The 22,815-nt window shown below is 45.7% G+C and overlaps 1 protein-coding gene across 2 annotated transcripts in view; it reads left to right on the top strand.

Moving 5' to 3' along the window:
- The window catches only part of Txl (Thioredoxin-like), a 48,680-nt gene that overhangs the window by 13,878 nt on the left and 11,987 nt on the right, over nt 1–22,815 (top strand). For both annotated transcript variants that reach the window (XM_050178259.2, XM_055070866.2), the window contains exon 6: nt 13,295–13,373. In XM_050178259.2, the coding sequence (XP_050034216.1) occupies nt 13,295–13,373 (79 nt within the window). The remainder of the gene's footprint in view (nt 1–13,294; nt 13,374–22,815) is intronic.

Below are 22,815 nucleotides of genomic sequence, written 5' to 3'. Positions count from 1 at the left end.
AACACTACCGTAAAAACCGGACTATAGGTCGGACCGGAATATAGGTCGACCCCCCAACTAACCAATCCTAAAAATGAAAACAATATTTTTCAATGGCAAAAGTACTGAAAGACACCCTTACCTTGAAACAAATGCGACTCAGCCGGTTTTACAATGGTGACAGTATTTATTTAAATGCTGCTCGCATGTGCACCTGGCTAATTTTTAACAGCATCGCGCGACCATCGACCCGCGTGCTTGTCAGCACCTTATTAACGGCGCTGAGCGGCGAAACAAACGAGATACGCGCATGTCTACACATGCGCTTACTTTCACTATTTCGCCGCTCCGTGCCGTGATGATAAGGTGCTGACAAACACGCGGGTCGATGGTCGCGCGATGCTGTTAAATATTGGCCGAGTGTGCAGTACACAGAAGGACACAAAGTGCGCAAGCGCTACTCCGAATCAGAGTCGTCCGAACTAGAGTCCGATGACGAGTGCTTCTCGCTGCCCACGTCCCATAGAGCATCGTCCTCTGTGCCATCCTCTGTGCTTATGGAGCATTTTCTGAAAGACTTGCGCACCATCTCTTCGGGGAGAGATTTCCACGCCGACGACACCCAGCCACAAACAGTCGCAAGCGGTGGACGTCGCAGGCGGCCGGTGGGGGTAGTCGGGTTATCGCCCAGCATCCATTCATTATAGAGTTCGCGCACTCTATCTTTAAACGGCTTATTTAGCACAATGTCCAGTGGCTGCAGCACAGATGTCAGTCCACCAGGGATGACCACGAGGTCCGTCTTGCCGTCGCACAGGGCCCGCTTTACGTTGGCTGTGAGGTGGCCTCGAAATGAGTCCAGAACGAGCATGTTCGCTCGCTCAAAGAGAGCACCAGGTCGCCGCTTCCAGACGAGCCGGACCCACTCCAGCATCAACGATTCGTTCATAAAACCGTTTTCATTAACCCGGACGATGACGTCGCGTGGGAATTTTTCTTTCGGCAATGTTTTTCTTTTAAAAATGATGAAAGGGGGCAGCTTCTTCCCATCAGCTGTACATGCGAGCATCACAGTGAACCGCGAGTGCTCGTTGCCCGTTGTTAGAAGCTTGATTTGCTTGGCTCCTTTCTCGGAAACAGTCCGGCTTGAGGGCATATCGAACCACACTGGTGTTTCGTCGGCGTTTCCTATCTGTCCTATCATGTAGTCGCGTTGCTGCCGAAGCGCAATTACATATCGCTGAAACTCGATTAGCTTGTCCTCGAATTCTTCGGGCAGTTTCTGGCACACAGAAGTACGGCGCCGTAGTGCAAAGCCCTTCCTCTTCATGAAACGCCGCACCCAGGATGGCGAGCCCTTGAATTGCGCCCTCGTCAGTCCAGAGGCGCGCGCTATCTCTACCGCTTTAAAACGGATGGATTCAGCAGTCACAGGCAGCGATCTTGCACGAAGCTCCCGGACGAAATCCGCAACCTTGTTTTCCAGTTCTGGATACACTGCAGTCCGCCCACGAAATGAAGTTTTCTTTTGATTGCTGCAAGCAACCAAAAGCTGCTTCTGCTTCCGCCAGTAGCGAATGCTTTCTTCCGACACTCCAAATTCGCGCTGTGCCGCCAGGTTGCCGTTAGCTTCCGCGTACTCGATCGCCTTTTTCTTGAAGGCGACGGTGAATTGCCGTCGGCTTCCGCTCATATTTAACCAAATGTGAAACAATGCAAACGCAAAGTGACGCTGCTACAACGTCGCCGCGCTGCTGCTGATGGCGATGGCGGCTGTTTACTTCATCCGCCCATTGTTGCAAGACTTCCGTAGTTTTTCCGCCAATGTCCGGTATATAAGTCGAGGGTCAACTTTTCGCGATGGTTTTTTGAAAGAAAGTTCGACCTATATTCCGGTTTTTACGGTACTTGTCTACTTCTCTTCGATTCTAAGAAAAAAATAACATTTTGACTTTACCCTTCAGTAGTATGGGTGGCCGAAAGGTTTTGTTTTCGCTCGACTCTGTGTACTCGACTCTGTGCCACACGTGCTTTGGAGTTTCAGTTGTTTTGTTATTGCGTCATGCTGCGCTGGTTCTGCTGACTCGCGAAACTTGCATTTGGAACAAGCAGCGAGAATGCCACGTCCATGTGATGTCGTGGGATGCGCTAACGGTCCGCGGAAATTGGCCAAGGGCAGTTGCAGTGAGGAATCCAACGTTACTTATCACTAGTGTGCCAATGAGTGAACCTCTCCCTACGAAGTGCTGCAGTGCCGTACCTCTGCCACGTTGCATTGCCAAAGAGCCGAAAAATCGCATAGTGTGCTCGCTGCCCTTTCGTCCAGAGGATTACGAGTTCAACGCCGACTTACGGAAGTCGTGTGGAGTGCCTTTCAAAGCAATGCTTTCCTGTACTGCTGTTCCATCGGTCTTGCCTGCATTCTCCAAAGCACAAGAACAACTGGAGGTCGAAGACGGGGCGGTGAGTGCGGCATTTGGTTTTCACGAAGGAAAAGCTGCAAATGTGCGAATATGTACAGCCATGACATACAGTTGCCGTTGTAGTAATACGCAACGACGCCGGCAGCGCGAGTCCTCAGCAGCAGGTCACGTTCATCAGTGCTTAAATCGCTGAAGTCAAGCCCAGCATCACGAGCGTCAAAGTTGGCGTCATAAAATAAAGAACCAGCTTATCGTCACGCGCTTTCCCTTCCGCTAGCCACCATAACCATAGTTCCACTTTCGCGCTGCTGTCGGCTCTGTCTTGGCTCTGTTTCTGGCTGCGCGTTTGCGTTTTGCGCAGAAAAGCCGTAGCGCCGTCTGCGGGCGCCGTTTTAATCACCAACGGCGTGTCACTATGAGACCATGACGTCACCACTCCTCGATCGGAGGGCAGGCGATTTGAACTGCGCTGGAGGTACGTGAACGCTTCAGAACGCATTTTCTCTTAAAATAAGTCTCTTCTTTACAGGAAACAAGCGTTTCGAGGCTTCTTGGATGGTATTTCAACAGTCCACGTTGACTTAATATTAACCTTTAGTGTCCCTTTAAGAAAAACTGTAAATTTTGAAGAAAGTGGATGAGAAGCCTAAGAAAAAGCATGCAGATCTCGCCAAGGAGTTAGGCCTAGTGTCGTCTACACTATCAACCCTTGTTAGTCGGCGCAACCTAATCAAGCTCAATGTGCAGCACTTTGGCATCAACAAAAAGGAGGCTAAAACTTCCCGTTACGGCAAGTTAGAAGTTCTGACACGGTTAAAGAAGAGGCTGCAGCTGGCGTCAGTGTTGACAGTAAAGTCCTATGTGAAAAAGCCGCACTTTCGTTCGGCATAGAAGATATTCAGGACTCCGGAGCATGGGTGCACAGGTTTAAAGGAGTACTGACACAGAAATTTTCGATCTTGTTTTTTTCGCTGCAATAAGTAGCTAATGACCAGTAATCACAGCATGAAAGATCATTTGCTTCAGAGCAGGACAGGTAATTACTTAGAGTCTTGTTTGTAGCGACCAGTCAAACTTTCAGTTTCAGAGAGCAACAAGATGGGTCAAAGAAGAAATGTAAACACAGCTGGGCACATGATCGCACAAAACTATGACGTACGCACACCAGCACGCTTGCCAGCGTACGAGCTTCGTGTTGCTAGTACGTCTGCTACGCCTGCATGTGCTTTACGATGTCCTCGCCATCATCGTCGTCCTCGTTTTCATCCTCCAGCAGCGACTATTTCTTGCAGGTGGGAGTCGCCGCCGTATTAGACGTGACCAACCACTTTTGATTGGATCCACTACAAAGCAGCGACTTGGAAAGTGTGCCCAACGACAGCTATCAATATGCGTTCGCACCATTCGTCAAACGAACCATTCGTTGAGGGCACCTTGGGAATGAAGCATATTCAGGAGCAGGACACAAGGCGGGGTAACAGTCTGCACAGCATCAAGCTTGGGGGTGCGTAGATTCGTAGAAGATCGTCGGACTACTCTAAGCTCGGCAGATTTTGTTTATACCAGGTACGCTCGAAATGAAACAAGCAAATCTGGCTGCTCTTCAGCAGGGTCAATTCTAAGGGACCAGGGGGGCGCACAAACTCTGACCACTTATGCCGCTAATCGACGCCGATGGTAGCGAACAAGCAAGCCAGGCGAGCCGGCGATCGCTGGGAAACAGCATCGGCCTAGCTCGCTGGCCATCATATTCGAAGCCAACGGCCCTTGCGACCTGTCCGCAGCTCGTAATAAAGCACCTATACTCGTCAACACAATCAGTGTCTGCACATTTATGTCGCTGTTAAGTGACAACACAATTAGTTTTCCAGATGCCATTGGTAGCAATGAGAAAACACGTTAGCCAGGCGAGCCCTTTCGCAGAGATGATTGCAGTGGTGGCTGCGCTGATTGCTTGCAAGTAAAAATCACGACAATGATTTACAATTTTACGCAACGTTTTATAACATGCACACTTTCGAGGTCACTTTACTCTGAGTTATTTCATGTGGGAAACAAATTTTAGCTGATTTCTTGAGCTGCAGTTAGCGGGGGGGGGAAAAAAAACACCGGGGCTATCGGAGCAGCGAGAAACTTGCTCGCAGGGCCCAGCCCGATGGCAGCGCAAACTCGTGACGTAGTGTTTTCTCACTTGGTTACATTCCTTGCTTGATGTCGATGTCGCGTGGTGCTACGTTTTGCAGTTGGCTGCGCACACATGTACTTTAAAATTTATTTTATATGTTCTAAGCCGTATTCGCGGTTATATTTTGCAGATGATATGTGTGTGCCCCCATAAATCAATCTCGCACGTTAACTCGACTTTGAATTTTTGTATCAGTACTCCTTTAAAGCCAGGCATGGCCTTGCCTGCAAGACTGTCGGTGGCGAAGCTAAGAAGGTCGATGCCTCCGCTGTTGAGGATTGGATGGAAGCAACACTGCCGGCGTTAATTGAGAGCTATGAAGCTCAAGACATTTGCACCGTGGATGAGGCTGGACTTTTTACTACCTGCAGCCCGAGAAGAGTCTGTGAACCCTATCAGGGTGAGCAAAAGAGCAAGCAGCGCATGACTGTGCCATTCTGCTGCAATGCCGATGGATCAGAGAAGGTGCAGCTGACAGTAATACGCAAATCACAGAAGCCGCTATGCTTCAAGATAGCCAGCCAGTTACCTTGCATCTATAAAGCTAACAAAAAAGCATGGATGACATCATCACTGTTCTTGGAGTTTGCTAGCTACCTGGATAAGAAGATGTCTAGTCACAACAGGAAGATTGTTTTGATTTTACATCAATGCCCAGCACGCCCAAAAGAGATGATGCTGCAGGGCGTGAAAGTTGTATTTTTGCCAGCAAATGCCACCAGTCACTTGCAGCCACTTAATGCTGGCATTATCAAGTATGTCAAACATCATTATAAAAGCTTGTTGGCGCGACGTCTCTTGGCGAAAATTGACTGCAAGGATACAAACCTGCGGATCAATCTTCCAGATGCCCTACACTTTATTGCAGTGGCTTTGCATTGTTTGTCGACTACGACAATTGCCAGCTGCTTCAGCAACTGTGGGATTTTCAAATCCAGTGTGGCCACCTCTTCACAAAAACCAGATTTGGACCAGATTGGAAATTGAGACCTACTTGGCATGGACTGGTCTGCCGACTTCGTGACCACGGATGACGACCTCACAACTTGCCGTCTGTGAAGTGTTGCAGCCAGTGGGGATGATGTGGACACATCCCAAGTTGAAGTCGCAAACAGCAATGTCAAAGATAACTGCAACGGCTGCGATGATCAGCCGCCGACAACAGCATAAACAATGCACCCACTTGACATTCTGCGGCGTGCGGTTGTATCAGAGACTGTGCAAACATGTTTGCTCAGTTCTTTTCTTTCCAAAGTTCTTTGCTGGCTGACCTGGCAGAAAAGAAGATGCAGGTGGACATCTAGCACTTCTTTCCATGGAAATAAATCCCCTGTACATGGGCTTCTGGTCTAAAACTTATTTTTTCTTCTTTTTTGGTGATAAAAATTTTCGGATGGTACGAATATTTTCGCCCCCCCTTGAGATTTGTGTTACCGAGATTCCACTGTAACAGACTTTTCTTCGAGCAATAAATTGTAGCAAAACTGTGCCCAGCGTTTTCGTCTATTATTTATGTACCAACGCATGCATTTGCTGCAAAGGTACATAATTTTCATTGTTGTGATACATTACTGACATGAAAAAAAATGGTTTTTCAGTACTACAATATTTCAAAATAACGAAATAAGTTCAGTGGTTCTGCAGTGTTCGTTGTAATTAGGTTATGCTGTACAACATTGAGGTTTGCACACCAACCAGGAAAGTATGTAAAAACATAAGGAAGGAAGCAGTGCAGACAGAGTTTTGTCACTTCGTTTTTGACATGCAAAGGCAGTTAAGTCTCGCACTACAGTCGCCTGCTACAGTATTACAGTAGCGACAGCAGCTGCAGTGAGCTGACAGACGGGATGCAATTAATTTCTAGCGTGCAAACAACTCTGCATCTTAGAGAAGTAGGACTCATTTTTGGCAATATTGGTATAGAACAGGAAAGCAACTGCAGCTCATCTAGTGCATCAAATGGGGAAAGGTGACATGTTACTCAATTGGTCACTAAACCAAAAAAGTATGTTTAATTTGATGCAGTCCTGTTTGTCCAGAGTCTATAAGGTGGAGAAAATGATTATTAGTAGCGAAAGGGAAGGTCAAACTTGTGCATCTTGAACACCATGCACTGATACAGATGCACCACTGTATCACCGACACCAGGGTGTTGTTGCCAATTTTGGTGTATTTCTTGATCTTTTGATTGTTCTTGCACAGCAAATGTTCTCTAATCTGGCATGTTAAGCCTTTACTTACATTCAAGCGGAATACTATGATCCTCAGTTAATGTTAGACTACTAACAAAAAGCAGACCCTGTCAATGTGGAACACTGTGAGTAGGCGATACTGTCAACCCTGGATATATCAAACTGTGGTATGTCAAACAGTCGTAAGATTCCCTTGAAAATTCGATGCAAAAGTACAGCGCTGCATTAAGCATATGCAGAACTCCCATTTGCCCCATATTTGATATATTGAACACTGCGCCGCACCATGCCCCTGCAAGTTTGCTCCTCCTATCACTTTTGCGTCATCGGAAATATTAATGCCAACAAAACAGCACTGTTTTGGCAGATACTGTCAAACAGGGCATTGACTCTGAAGGGCAGTACATGCAATTGAAAAATGAGCAAGGTGCGTTGCCTCAAGCTCGGGAGGGCTAGTGCGGAAAGTTTCTTATTTGCGCGCCACAATTGTGGACTTGCTTTAATTAGCTTCACCGCAACAAAGCCGTGTGATGCATTGAAGCATACTATTAGTGGAAAGAATGAAATGTCGTGCAGTGAAGCATACTACCTGTGGCCATTTGTTATGACCACCTGAATACAACGTCAATAAGCAAGTCAGTGAATACCACAGCGAAAGCATAAAATTTGTGAATGCTTCGGGTTTTCAGTAACGGTTGGCAACAATGTGCAGTGACGCATCATGCGCAGATCTCGCATATGTAAATGATGCACGTGCTGGCTGTGCACGTTACTGCTAGCCACTGGCGTTATCAGTGAGATCGGGCATCGTAGTGATAATGGCTTCAGCTTCGTTATCTATACACTGAAGGAGCACAGTGCTGCATGGTTTGTGTGTGACATTCAGTGCATGCTTAAGAATCACCTCATTGTTTATATACACGTATAGCAGGGTGTTCCTTTTTAACATTGAAATACTTTTTTAGTATCAGTGCCACGCTGCAGATTCGCATCTCAACCTCTTGCAGATAGAACTTAGGTAGAACTGTGTCGTGTAATCTCACTGTTGGTCGCTGTCGGTATGGTGCACGGACATACAGCAAGGCATACTTGCATAGTATTAACAGATCAGTGGTCTGTGAATCTATTTGGACACCAGATGGAGATGACGTCGCGTAGATGGGCATTCTCACTCCTATTTTTAAAGTGCTCGTCATCAGCACAAATGCATTTTGGGGTGTACTGCTTTCAGATATAGACGATTCCTCTTGTTGAACCTAGTTTTTCATAGCAGTTTATGTTTTCGATACAATATTTCAAAATAGTGAATGATTTTTGTGGGTCCAGAGACATTTGTCATATCGAGATTTCACATGAGTTGTACACTTGAACCTCGTTACAATGAAATAATGATTGTAACAATGTAAATGCAATTCCCCTCTAAATTCCCATAGACACCCATGCACTTAAAAACTCAGTTTAACAAAGTACAGTGAAACCTCGTTAAACTGTAGTTGGCCGGAGCTTGGAAAAAGTATGTACTAAACGGTCGTACTGCTTAACCGAAATAGCATGAGATTACCCACTTACCTGTCAAAAATGGAACTCGGAGAGAGTGCGATGAAAGGGGAAAAATACTTGCAGTATTTATTCACTTCGCGCTATTAAGTATTATTTTTGTTTGATGCCTCGGCGACCTAGCAGTGACGATAGCAGCCTCAAGCTTACTGAAGCTGCGAGCCAGCTTTTCAGCCAGCCCCTTCTTCTCGGCAAACACTCGCATGGCAGATCCCTCATTGGCGTTACGTATTCTCCGTGCAAGCACGCAGTAGTGCTGCAGAAGTCGCGGGGCGCCTTTTTCATTGCGGTGTGCTGTTTCGTCGCAACGATTGCATTCATGAGGCTGGCGTAACGGACAGCTTCTGCCACTGTCGGTCCTGAATCGCCCATGCTGTCGCTTTCTGTGTCGTCCTCATCACTTTCGCTAGTCGACACTTCGGCAACAACAGAGGCAGTGATGGCGAAAAGTCAAACCTCGTAGCGGACATCTCTTTGGGGTCGCAGCAGCGCTGCCGAGCAACTTATTCACATTCCAAATGCCACACACCATACTCAGCAGTAGATCCCTGTCACGTGCCAACACCGACTTCTTCGTGTCACGTTCGATAGCACGAACAATGTCTAATTTTTCTTCCATGCTGAGCACCCGGCGTCTTTTTTATCCGAGCTTCGGGTTGACGCAAGTCCTTGGTTGCACGATGCCACAACGCTCTCTGGCATGGCGCCAAAATGATGTTAGTGATGATGTGGCTTCACACGCAAATGCACAGGGCGCTTGGAGGCCATTGTTCTGATCTCTGAGGCTTGTTGTTCTGCCGGGCCACCTGATGAGACGACGCACTGCTGTGTTTGCACGACGAAAAGTGCAAACACTACATGTTAACCAATACGTACGAAATAAGCTGGTACGGTTTATGCGGATACAAAACACGTTATGTTCAATGGCCGCTGAGTCAGGGATTTGACTTTACTACTTTTAAAACGAAACTACTGTTTAAGTGGGTGTGCTTTAACGAGGTTTTACTGTAATATTGACCTGCCTATGGATATAATGAACTGGATTCGTCTCCAAAAAGAAAAGAAAAGCCCACTGTTGCCTACTGAGCATATCGCTTTCCGTCAGATTCGGCACTCGTTCGACATGGCAGTTCACAATTCCCATGTCAAATACGCTGTCAAGCAACACTGCTATTTGTCACCCCTATGTGTAGCTGTGCGCACAGGGACCGCACACAAGCAGCAACTCATCACTGCACTTCTCTCTCTCACTGCAGCTTGTGGCTGGCAAAGCTAGGCACACCTTCCGAGATCGCAATCTCAGGGCCATGCCTAGCTGCAACAGCCTGTGCAATGCATACTTCCTCTATTGGTGTGCCACATATTAGTGGTTAAAGGGGGGAAGGCGGGAGATGGAAATTCAAGACGATGAGCAAAACGAGAACAAGGTGAAAACAGGAGCCAAGGTTTCGACAAGAGGACTTGTCTTTTTCAAGATGACGTATGCTTTCCTTGGCACAGTATGTATAGGTAAGGTTCTTCTAAAGGGGAGAAGGGGTTAGGCGGGTGGGCGTGGCCACGGGCAAAGGTGTGTTAGCGGCGAGGGTGTAGAATTGAGAATAAAGGAGTGCTGTGCACAAGGCCGGTGACGCGGCTGTCTGTCAGCCACGTGTCAACGGCGTGTACAGCAGCCCTCGGTTACTTACTTCGCTGGTGGTCGGGGGCTATCGTGTCTCCGAAAGAGATAATAGACGGAGCGGCACAGACTGGACCCTGTGAAAAAAAAAAAAAATATATATATATATATATATATATATATATATATATATATATACTGAAATGGAATAAATAAATAAATAAAAGGAAAAAAAGGAAAAGAAACACTAAGCAACCGAACTAAGTGCTGTTGCCAATAGCTTGAAATTTAGCATAACGAATATATTCTAAAGCTCCCTTGAAAACGTTTATGCCTATTGGTTGCAATGTCTTGAATTTATGGATAAGGAATGATTCTCTGTATTTTCTTTCTCGTTCAGAACGAAAATTTGACAGTAAGATGTAGAGTTTAAGTTTATCAAAGTTATGACCTGGTTGGTTGAAATGCTTGGCAACGGCTTTGGGAAGTTCTTTTGCTGTGTCTGCGCGATGTCCGTTTAATCTGACGTTCATTGATTGAGCCCATGACCACTAGCGGTGCAATTAATAGAGGGCTGCTGTGCATGCCATTGACATGCCAGCTGACACGGAGCCGGTGACACGTGGCTGACAGACGACCTTGCGCACAGCACTCCTTTATCCTCAATTCTACACCCTCACCGCTAACACCCCTTTGCTCGTTGCTGCACTCACCTACATTACCCCTTTTCCCCTTTAGAAAAACCCTACCTACATATACTGTGCCAAGGAAAGCATATGTCGCCTTGAAAAAAGACCAGTCCACTTGTCGAAATGTTAACTCCCGCTTTCGCCCTGTTCTTGTTTTGCAAGTATCAATGGTGTTGCTTGTGCGGTGTGCAATAAACCAATGCCTCCACTTGTCTCTCTCCCTGCAACACACCACGCAGGCTGGCACATCTAGCCTCTGAGGTTGTACTGGTGAAATGTTGAAGGCCACAAGCCGGTCAAGTCAACTTGAGACAGGCAGTGGCGCCATGTGGCCATGAGAGAGCAGTGGATCAGCCTCATAGTCAACATGTTGCGTTGTGTGCCATGTGCTGCTCAAGCAAGACAGACTTCGTTTGCATTAAAGCGTGCTGTTCTCTTCATCTGCGTTGCCATTTCGCCGGTCTCATGGCAATATGAACGAGCCAAGTGGAAAGTGGAATCTGAAAAGGCCATCACATTAGAACAGAAGAAAGCTATTGCAAAGACTGTCGTGTCAATTACTAAAAAGTTGCATGTTGCACATGCAGGAGATCCTTCTGTTGTTTTAGTATAATATCATTGCATACACAGGAACGTAGCGGACCGCAGAGCCCTTGTTTTCTTTGTGTGTTTAAAGTTTTGTGCATCATTTGGCGTATATTGCAGTACAGGGAAATAATGGATATAAGGAAGTAATTGATATAGCTAGTTTCGGCTGCCCCTTCAAATTCATTGTAATGAGGTTCCAGTGTTACATTTAATGGTGGTATTACAAACCGTAAACTGTATTGCATGTTTTCTGGCCAATGAAGATCCACATTGTGATTATAGAGATATGTTTGCAATCACAGGTATGCTCGGACATTGTTATAATGAAGTTGAAGGGATAGCCGAAATTACTTTGTTATATCTACTGTTGCCCTTTACTGCAGTACTATATGCCCAATGGAGTGCACAACTTAAAACATGCAACGAAGTATACGGCTTCATGGCCTGCCGAACTGCTTTGTGGCCAGTATGCAATTAAATTTTAATAAAACAACAAGAAAAGAATCTTCAGCACGTGGAACCCGCGATTTCTGAGCACTTGGTGCAGCAGCCTTTACAGTAACTGCTTTCTGTTCCAATGTGATGGTCTTTCACTTCCGCTTTCCATTTGGGTCCTTGAGATTGTCGTTAAACTGGTGAAATGGTGATGCTGTCGAAGAGAACACCTACCACACTGTGATGTGAACAAAGTTTATTATGGTCGAGCACCACGGGGCACACAACACAGCAAGCCGACTATGAAGTTGATCAGCTGATTCACTGCTCCCACGTGTCCCCGCTGCTTCACTACACAGGTGTACCGGCTTGGCTTGTCTGGCTCGTGGTCTCCAAGATTGCGCCTGCACAATCTCGGAGGTCATCCGTGCCTTGCTGTGCGAGCCTGTGCAATGCACCGCAGTGTGAGAGAGAAATGGGGGCATTGGTCTTTCACACCGCTGCATGTAGCCGCGCACAAGGAGCTAGGCATGGAGGATACTCTGTGCAACTAGACGTGGCTCCAAGATTGCAGTCTCAGAGATCACTCCTAGCTTCACCAGCCTGTGTAGCGCACTGAAGAAGTGCGATGGCATGCATGTGGTGAGAAAGACTACTGTTGCTCGATGGTGCATGCAGTGCAAGAATTTCGAACTGCCACGCCGAATGAGTGCTGAATCGAGCGGAAAGTGATATATTCGGCGAGCTCGAGTTGGGTATTTTGGGTGTTTTGTGACAATTCTAGTTATTTTATGTCTATTGGCAGGACAATTTTACTTCGGAGGTTTTAAGTACATGGATCTCTGTGGGTATTTCAGGGCGAATTGCATTTACTTTGCTCATTATTTTGTTACGACAAGGTCCTTGCGTATGGGATCTACCAATCTAGCTTAACTTTGGTTCTCTTGCAGGAGAACCTGCCACCAACAAATTTTCAGTGTAGTTTTGTCTAGCATCGATTTATTCATTTCATGCTAATCTTATTATCCTGGGTAAAATGCTTACCACAGCTCATTCATGTCGCATTGGTCGCACGAAACACATTTTGGGGGGAGGGGGAAAACTGGGAAAGCACAGGCTCTTTCTTTGAAGTGCAGTGTTTGAGGAGCCATAAACTGCACTAGAACAAACATTGCATATCATCATCAGGAGCAGCTGCAGACCATAGACTTGAGACAGTTGCATAGTGGAAGTCTATCCTACCTATCTACAGTTATACTTACCGTGAAGTTAAAAAGAAAACTTCTTTATTTGAACAACACCAGCACAGTGACTGCACCTGACCACCACACAGCATTGATGTCCTGCCAGAAACCCAACATGCAAAACGGCAACCGAATTCCATAGCCATATCAGTCATCTACTGGCAATTATCCAAAGTACCATCAGTTCCCGAGCACCAAGGCAGGTGCTACCCCTGCCTGGCTCGCTGTCTCGCACTATGCTCGAGTGTAATAACATAACTGTGCACACCACACACGCCACAAACACCTATTCTGAATTGTTATGTTTCACGTTGTTCAGATTATGGAACATGGTAACCCATTTTACCAAATAGGGATTTCTAATTCTTGCTGGTTGACTTCATGCAGGCTCACCGGTAAGGACGTTGAGGAGGGAGCAGTCATGCCTCTGCGTTTCGTGAAGTTCCAGAATGTGCAGAACCTGCAGGTATGTCGTCTCCTGGTACCTCAAGGGAGGCAATGCAGGATGTAGCGATAAGCAGTGGTAGAACAAAGAATGTCACTGGAGCCAATATTTCAATAAAGGGTCTTGTCTTTGTCAGGGCAGCACCAACTAACCAGTTAGCACAGACCACGACTATAACAAGGCATCTGTATACAAGACTTTTGATGTAATAGACCACTCACTTTATTTGGTCGTCCTATGCTAGGCACATAAAAGAAATGTTTGCTTTTAACTGGTGCTGGTGCTTGCACTTGGGTTCCGTTGACTTTACTTTCTACTCGGACATTATATCTTCTGTAAATGTGTAAACGGTGCCTAGAGTGTACAGTACACCCTAATAGTGCCAGCGGCCATGCTAGCAAGCCTGGCATTTTCTTTCTTTTCATTAAGTCATTAAGTACATATAGATTAATTCTAGGGGTGTCTTAATAAACGAATATCACCAAATCGAATTGAATTCAGTCACCAACGGATTTTTTAGACTCCATAAATTCAGACTTGGTGGGTATTCTGGGCTTCTTAAATGCACCGTCATGGTTCCTATAGAGCTAACGCATTTTCGCAACTAATTTCCCGGACAAATTTAGGCCATAAAGGTCGATTTCCCAAACTAAATTGCTCATTCCGAGCGACGCTACCAGATCTTAGAGGCCTCCATGTTGGATTCCTCACTGGCTTGGCTTCCAGTAGTCTGCTTTATAGCCTCCAAGAATGGGAGGTGCACGCTGTGCGCCATCGTCTCTTCTCGGAGGCCATGCCCGCCCTTTCTTAGCTCACAAATCGCTCCAGGGGGTGGCACTTCTTTTTTCTTTCATTTTTCGGTCAGCACAGTCATCATAATCACTTAATGCGGGTTCAGTTGCTATTGTTCATGTGGTGTGTCCTCAGAGCAGGTGTGTCTCGGCGATGTCGCATCTTTGTGCGGCTTCGCATTTGTGCGAGCGGTGCCACCTCCTGTGCCTTAGCAAGAGCCAAGTGGTGCTAAGTAACATGGCTAGTTTCCTCATTCTCCGTTGGCGGAGATCGCCATTGCAGTGACACTCTTGCGGAGACGACACCACTCTTGTGCAAATCCAAGCAAACCTTATCGCCTCCTTGTGTAGTATGAGACAGGGCGTTATTTGAGATTGTTTTAATTCACTCTAAGCCTAAGAAGTTTCTTTTCTTTTTTTTGTGGGGAACGAGTTTTTCGGACTGTTCAATTTTTTAGGCTATTTTTAGGTCCTTGCGAGGTCCAGAAAATCGGTTGGCGACTGTAGGAGATGGCCGAATAATTCAATTCGTGAATTGAATATCTGCTATGCGATTTTTCGAATATTCAATATATTCGGCGCAGGGACCTGCGCAGTACCACATGTTGCGTGCGCCGCAGACCCCTTCATGCTCGACGACATCTTAGTGAACATTTCACTTTGTTTTCGGCGTTAAAGGAGTGTTGAGCGCACCGCATTAGCAGGAATTGTCACTGTGAGTGCTCCATGGCGTTTGCCTGATGCCAGGATTGCACACACCTCAGCCAAAAGCCGCAATCCGCACACTGGCGCCATGTCGGCCGGGTTCACCTCTGTCGGTACAAGGTTTGTCCGGGTCGACAGCACTGGTCGAAAAGATCACGTGACATGGACGGAGGAAGCGGGAACAAAAGTAGCGCATATTTCGTGAAGCGCCAAAGCACATGTGAAGATTGGGCCGTTTATAGCCACCAATATGTATGCGGGTTGTGCTGGATATGTGGTGACGCACTTCGCGCCATTTTTAGGGCCGTCAATCTAACCTGTACACGTGATCTTGGGGCTGATCACTAATGAGTCATCCGCAAGCATTCTGCGGCAGCTTGCAGCTTGTTAACAAATTGGCCAGCACTGAATAGTCATGACAGCCACACTGCCTAAGTCATTAGGCCTAATCGACACTGCTTCAACAGGCGTCGGTGACTGAAGTTACGGTCTGAAGCTGAACCGATGCAGATCTATTTGCAGCAGCCACCCAACATTCAAGTCCTGGCTTGGCATGCTGCCTTACTTCATTCTTGATGTCATTTGTATGCCATAACATGTAGTGTCATCATAATGCCATAACACAGAGTGTCATCAAGTTCTTGTTGTGTTCTTAATCCAGTCGTTCAGTTCTCTGTCTAAATTATTTAGCAAGCCGCCACAATCAATTTTTTCTGACATTGAATGTGAGCCTTGGCCTATTTTGTCACAAAAATGAAACCCGATGAGACCACAGTGTATTTACAAAAGATAATGATGCCACTCCCCCTTCAGCCAAGCTGGATTGAACTAAAATGCTTTTCCTGATACATCTGTAATGGCACGTTCACAGAGAAACTGTCAATCGTGCAGAGCTGTGCGATAGTCTCAGGGTGCCAACCAACCGGGAAAACTGGGAATTCTTGGGGATTTTGAATAGTCTGAAAATACTCTGGGAAAACTCAGGGAATTTGTGCTTCTGTGAGGGAAAATCAGCTGAAATTTTATTGAAAGGGAATGAAAGTTGAGGTAATGCTGGCTCGAGTCACACAAAGGAATCGTAACTAATCGTCTTTGACACCGTGTGGTCGGCTGGAAGAGTTGCCAGTGTACAGTCAACGACTGACTTTCCAGGCGCCCGATAATTCGGACGGCTTTACGGCACAACCACATACTCCACAGAGTTAATATATAGGAACGGCTGAAATTTCGGACGCAAGAACCCTTTGCCGTCCGATGGTGTTAACTTTTCGCCGTGACCGCAGGTCCGAAACAGCATTAACCAAAGCCACCACTGCTGCCATTTGATGTTCTCTATTAAGGTTCTTGCCATTATGTGCCGTATTTTTTCATTAAAAGAATTAGCCACTGTCAGCAATGGCACCGACTCCTCCGTGGTCTTCGCGATTGGCTTCGAAGCTTGGAAAGCATGGCGCATTGCATAAGGTGGTTCCCGAAAGTCAGTTTCGCCTCAATACAGAAATTTTACGCGGTGAAGCATAAGTGTGGGAAGGGGAAATTGCATGGCACACAGTATTATTCCTTAATTATACATGCGCGCACCCGTCATCTCCTGTCACAGTACAAGCACCGATATGCCTAATAAGTCTACTGGCAAGGCCTTTGGAGCTGTTTTAGATGTGCTTGTGGCGACTTGAGCTCTTAAGGGCAATGAAAGACATGCATTCATACTTTTGAACGGCTCGATTTTTTTGACGTTTTCGCGGCCCCTAGGCAGTCCCAAAAGATGGGACGTTGATGTACAATTGACCAAAAGGATGCTTCAAATGGTCCGTGGGGCGAACACGCAGCGCAAGGAGGACGAGAACAGGAAGGACCTACGCATTGAGGAATGAACGGGAAAGGAAGTGTGCCGCCGCTTCTTCGAAGGAGCTTGAGTTTAAAAAACAAAGTGTTGGCTGAATCCGATATGCAGGTGCCCCTCTATATGAACCAAAATAAACGGTTTAAAGCAGTGAAATGCAACACTGAGGCGTTGTGCGCAGGCTGAGAGTATGTCAGGGCACATCGTTCTCTTGGGAACAACGCGAAAGGACACGGACGAAAGGAAAAAACACGACAACACAGGTGCCCGTGTTGTTGTGTTTCTTCCTTTTGTCCATGTCCCTTTGCGCTGTTACCAAATGTACGATGAATCCTAACCAACTCACCCACCTGGCTATCTTACTTCAGTATATGTCAGGACAGTGGAGGTTGACTTACCAGCTGTTGAGAGAGAATCTCACTTCTAACAAAGTTCAGCCTTATGCCAATGAGCTTGCTATTAGTTGTTAGAAATAGGTTATGTTAGAAAATATTGGTTTCTGTAAGCATATCCATTTTATTCATATTTTAGAATGTTTTACTCGATTTACAATGGGTTTTACCATTTTTCCTGAAGATATTTTATTCGCTTTGCATTCTAGTAACCACTCCCTCCTGTTTTCTTCTTGAATAAAAAGAAAAGCACTACTCCCTAATATTCAAACGGGATTAGGCCGTTTTTCTTTAACTATTATTATTATTTTAACATGCTTACGAGAGAGTGAAAGCATTGGGCAACATGGTGTCAGCCCGTCTTGACATAAAACGTCAAGTCCTCTGTCAATCGGGGAATTTCGCAAATTCACCCAGGAAAAACCTGGTAAACTCAGGGAATTTAGAGACGTCAACTTGGTGGACACCCTGTAGTCTGCAACAAAACGGCCACATTCACTCTGCATCTCTCATTGCGCACAACTAAATGCTCGTTGCCACCTGCCACCTCTGAGAAGATGCATTGAGGCTCACCAAGTCTAGTTTGTTTTGAATTCATGGTTAGGGCAGGAGTACTATATAAAAAAAAAAAAAACATGAAGTACACAGCACACACATCAAACGTAGATATATTACGTGGGCAAATATGGTTAAGAGCTTTGTTAATAATCAAGAATTGCACTGACGTCTCCTTTGACTCCGTGCCGCCCTAAAGGCACAGACAACCGCTCAGAACATGAATCAAGGTAACTCCACTTATGGAAATATTGCCTATCCTACTGGCTGGAACGAGCCCTCTTTGCTCGCTAAACATGGATTCATATTTTTAATTCTTCACTGAATGTCGCGAAAAATGACTTTTGGTGCGCCACATGGCAAAAGCATAGAGATGCGTAAGTGACCTATCACATGATCGCCTGCTAGTGTATGCAATTCCTGGTCTTTTTATTAGTATTGAAATGCAGTACACTTTCTTCTATTCTAAGCTTCTCTAACTTACGATTTCTAGACAAGACTTCATTTGTAGTGAGTAGAAAAGTGGCGCTGCCTTTGCTTGATGTTTTCGATGAGTTGGCTTGGCTCGTCTATTGGCAGTATAATGATACCGGGCATGAATAATGATACCAGCCATGAGGTAGGCGTGTACTTGGGGGAAAATGTGGTATGAATATGAGAAAGGTCTATACAACAACGTAAACTTATTGTACTAGCTTTTTATTTTCAAAGGGGGTTGAAAAGGTCGAAATACAAGTGGCTAACCACAGTTGCGCTCACTCCTGTAAAAGCAGAACTGTGGGTGGCTTTCAGAATTTGTGAGTCAGGCTATGGGCATCACTCTCTCTTCTCAGCATTGCTTGAGGAGGGACTCTTTCTTTTTTTAGAGGCTGCTCCGATTGAAAACTTCTGCTTGCAAGATGTCCATGCTCTTCTAGGAGCAACTGCTGCAAGTGTAAACACTGCCTAGGTTGAGCTTTTTGTTTAATCATAATCGCTTGTCAGTCCCTTTAACATCACTAACGCTTGCACTGTTGCTACTATGACAGCATGCTAGCCAAAACACTACATTGGCTGTGCTCGCAGCTACAGAGGGTTGTACTCGATGACTGCAAATGACTGCACTCGGATGTCCTGCACTATCTGCACGACGTCAGTAATGCTCACTGGCAGCATTGCATCATACCTAGATATGCACAGCACATATTATGTCGCATTTGTGTTCACAGACCAATTAACTTTTCGACGGGCAGGAACGATAACGATATTACTCTCCAATGCTACAGCACAGAGAAAGAAAGAATGCTACATATAGTCATGGCGAAAGCCTGATTCAGCTCGTATAAATACTGCAAACAAACACACACACATACGCGCGCTGAACCCTCAACTATTTTAAAGGGACACTAAAGCCACATATTAAGTCAAGCTAAATTGATAGATTAGTGCTCGAGAATCCCTAAGATGTCAGTATTATAGCAAACAGGGCCTTAATAATCCAGAAATTGAGGTAAATGCAGGACATGATTAGAGACTCCCCTGGGACATTCATGTACTTGCCCGATGACAAAAGCACTCCTCACTTAATATTGGAATGAATCATGTAACCACGCAAACAACAAGGGACAAAGAAGGAAACACACAAGACAGGCGTGGAAGTTAAATTGTGTTGCTAGTATTCAACCACTCGTTGCATAAGGCATCCTTGTATTATATTATAAAATGAAATAAAATGTGAACTTGTCCAGTTCTATTTCGTTTTTTGGAACAAGAACTTATTGAAATTGTCCTTGACAATGACGCAGGCGGTCGGAAGGTTTCGGTTTCGCGTAGTGCTGCGCTGGTTTTACTGGCTCGCAAAACTTGCACAAACTCCAAGTAGGAGAGAATTGATTTTCCATGTGATGTTGCGGGATGCCCAAACGGTCTATGCCGTTTGACCAAAAAGCAGCTGCAGCAGGGAATCCACCGCTGTGCCTTGGCTCGGTACCGCCGTCTGTCGGATGTTGTTTTACTCACCGACGGCCGCAAAGAGTGATGATGGCGTATGCAATGTCACCGCTCCCTCGTTTGGAGGGCGGCAGATTTGAACTTCGAAAAAGATATTCGGACCCTTCGGACCTTTCTCGTAAAACTAAGTATTTTCTTGGCACGAACGAGGCAATGAGAGGTTTCTGTAATGGTATTTAGGCAGTTCACGTCAACTTAGTATTTGCCTTTAGTGTCCCTTTAATGCACAAAACTTCCATGTACTACACAGTGCACATGTCTTGCAGACTCCTCCTCACTCAAACCACTTCGCAAACGCACACACCAGAAAATATACAGTGAGCCCTCATTTATAGTGAAGTGAATGGGACGGTGAAAAAAATAAGACATAAGTGGTAATTCGATAAAAGCAACTATTCCGCAAAAGCTAAAAAGTAGTGCTGAAATAGCACGACTCCACCAAAATGTAATACGGGTATCACGTGGCGCACTTTCAATCGCAGTCGAGCCAAATCAGGATCGAATTTCTCTGTAGCGAACGGCCCTTTTGCACAAGCTACAGGAGGGAGCCAATAGGGTCTTGGTAGGGTAACTTTACGCATGCGGAAGGCAGCATGGAGTAAAATTTTTCTGTTCTGTTGCACCTTCCATAGCACCATGATGGCAGCGCGGCTTGCAGTTGATAACATGCGTCAGCAGCCTGGAGTAAAAGAGTGCACCAATGGAAAGGGTCGCTGGCTCACTTGGCATGAATAAGCCCCCAGAATAAAACTATAAACTTAGCAACATCCTTTAATCTTGCTGCCCGAGCAAGCGATCGAGGGTAGGTGAAGAGGTCTGGGGCTCATCTGTTTACAAACGACGGTTTACTGCGCTTACAAAAAATGTGATTGGCAATGCCTGCGCCATTTGCAAATGGCTAATGCAAGCAGCTTCCACGCCTATCCTGTCCACTCTGTCGTAATCCAACGGTCTGATTGGTTTGCGACAAGCAATACCTCTTTCCAGCGACGAAAATTGGTCTCAGACCGATCACCACAACGAGAGATTTTTGCTGTCACACGACGTTGCCTGACGTCATTTTTTCAGTTGCCGATGCTGTCTCTAATGGGAAATTTTCCAGTGTGAATGGGTCATAAGGGCGGTGCAAGAAAAATAAAAGCTTGAGCAGACAGACATACAGTTGAACCAGTTTGTAATGAACTCGATAGTTCCACGAGAAGTGGTCGTATCAGCAGTTCGTTATCTGTAAACTCGCCCTCCAAAAATGCAGAAAAGTTTACGAAAATGAAGCTGGCATTGGCAGTTATGATTCGACATTGCCCTAAAATCAGATTTTCAGTATCTTTATTCCTGTTCCGGTACTTGCCCACATCTAGCTGCAAGTTATTGTTAAAAAGGGCATCTGAAGTGGAAAAACAGTGTTGTATCTCTTTTTAAATAGCGCCTGCACAGTTCCGATCACATGCCATTTCGAAACTATGAGCACAGCCGCTGCCATTATATCTTTGAGGACTTGTGATATACAGTTAAATGTTGTTACTATAACAGAGTTGTTAAAATCAGCAATGTGCTTCATTATATTGCAATTCTATCTTTTATGCAAATAAGCACGGTCACTGATGGATTTTTCTTTCACAAAAGGGGCCACAATGTTTTCGGAATTATCAGTGAACCGGAAAAAGCAAACTTTGATGAGGAAAAACTATTGTTTTGTCGAACTTGAGACTCGCAACGAAAGATGCGGTTTCATATCGTCTCGGCGATATGTTCACATTGGCGGTACAAAGCAAAGCCAGCCACGCTTTCGCAACCACTCCGCCCCCGTGGCAGATAGTGTCACGCACAGTGAGGCAACACTATCGTGAAAAGCGCCAGCAGCAGGGAGCGAATGCTTCATTTATCTCTCACTTCAACATGGCTCCGAAACTTGTGGTTAAGCAAACTCCAGCACTAAATACATGGGAGCACAGCACACGATGCCATGCCATTCCATCTTGCCCAGTCATGGCAGATGGAGCAGATTACCTCTAAAACAGGGCGTGCGGACTACGCATGCGTTCAGCCACGCTAGCAAAGGATACATGCGCCAATTTGACCCCTGCTGCGGCAATGGCGTGCACTTGATTGTGCTACCATAAGCTTGCTTTCTCCCCTTTCTCCTTTGCTTGCTCATGTGGCTAGTGGTATCTTCGTTGCATTTAGACTGCAGCAGGGTCGGTGTAACGTAAAGCTATTCCAATCTGTTTTTATTCCAAATCGGCTATTAGCACTCCGTGATAGGTCAAAATGGCTCGGGCTCTGCCCATATGGGTGTGGCACCCGCCCATATGGTCTTGACCTGAACCATTCTAACCTATCAGGGAGGGCCAATGGCCAAATTGTAATAAAAACAGGTGGGAACAGTTTTACATTATAGGGGCCCAGGAGGCGTGCCACTGTGTGCCCAGTTTGTTCACACTTCCGTGCTTCGGAACTTCGCATGCACCCTCCTTTTATACCGCTACAAGGTTTGTGCTGTTTTTTATAACAGCATGGCACCTTTCAATATGTTCGTTATATCTGGATGCAGTTTCAATAGGCAGGGTCAGAAAATCGTAAATTTAGTAAAATGTGATCATTATAAATGAGTTTGAATGTAGTACCAGCTTTTATTTTACACCATTGGATGTTGTGGGTTCTGTCAGCTCTTGACCCTTGTGTTGCTTTCTCTTGCATCCGTTCTTGTCCTCCCGTTGACTTAATTCTCTGCCTTCGTCACTCCTTCGTTCTTGTAATTAAAGTGGACTGTACACCTAGCTTTCCGCAGTCCCACCATTTCAATATATCCAATGGAGCGTACATCACTGATGGCACACACTTGAATTGAGGCATGCAAATTATTTAGAAGGGTGATGAGGCAGGTGTAACACTCATAGGTAGTGCACACACCTACTTTTCTCCTGAATGAAATTGGCCAATGTTCTTTCTGTGTGTTAGGCGTAACAGTGTAACATCGGAGGAGCATGCCATTATCTTTTTAAGGATGTAGTCATGCTTCCTATACTGGCATATCTGCCCTTCATCACTTGTTAATATTACTTTTGCTTCACTCTGTGAGTATAAAGGGCAAAAGAACTGACAATGTTCGTGCATTGTTGAGAGCCAAGCAGCATATTGAGGCCAGACATAAGAAAATAACCTGTAGTGTGGACTTTTCGTAAGGTATC

The sequence above is a fragment of the Dermacentor andersoni genome, chromosome 5, assembly GCF_023375885.2.
Source record: "Dermacentor andersoni chromosome 5, qqDerAnde1_hic_scaffold, whole genome shotgun sequence".
NCBI lineage: Eukaryota > Metazoa > Arthropoda > Arachnida > Ixodida > Ixodidae > Dermacentor > Dermacentor andersoni.
Note: the sequence above shows the minus strand (reverse complement) of the source record. Positions and strands in the feature narration are given on the sequence as shown.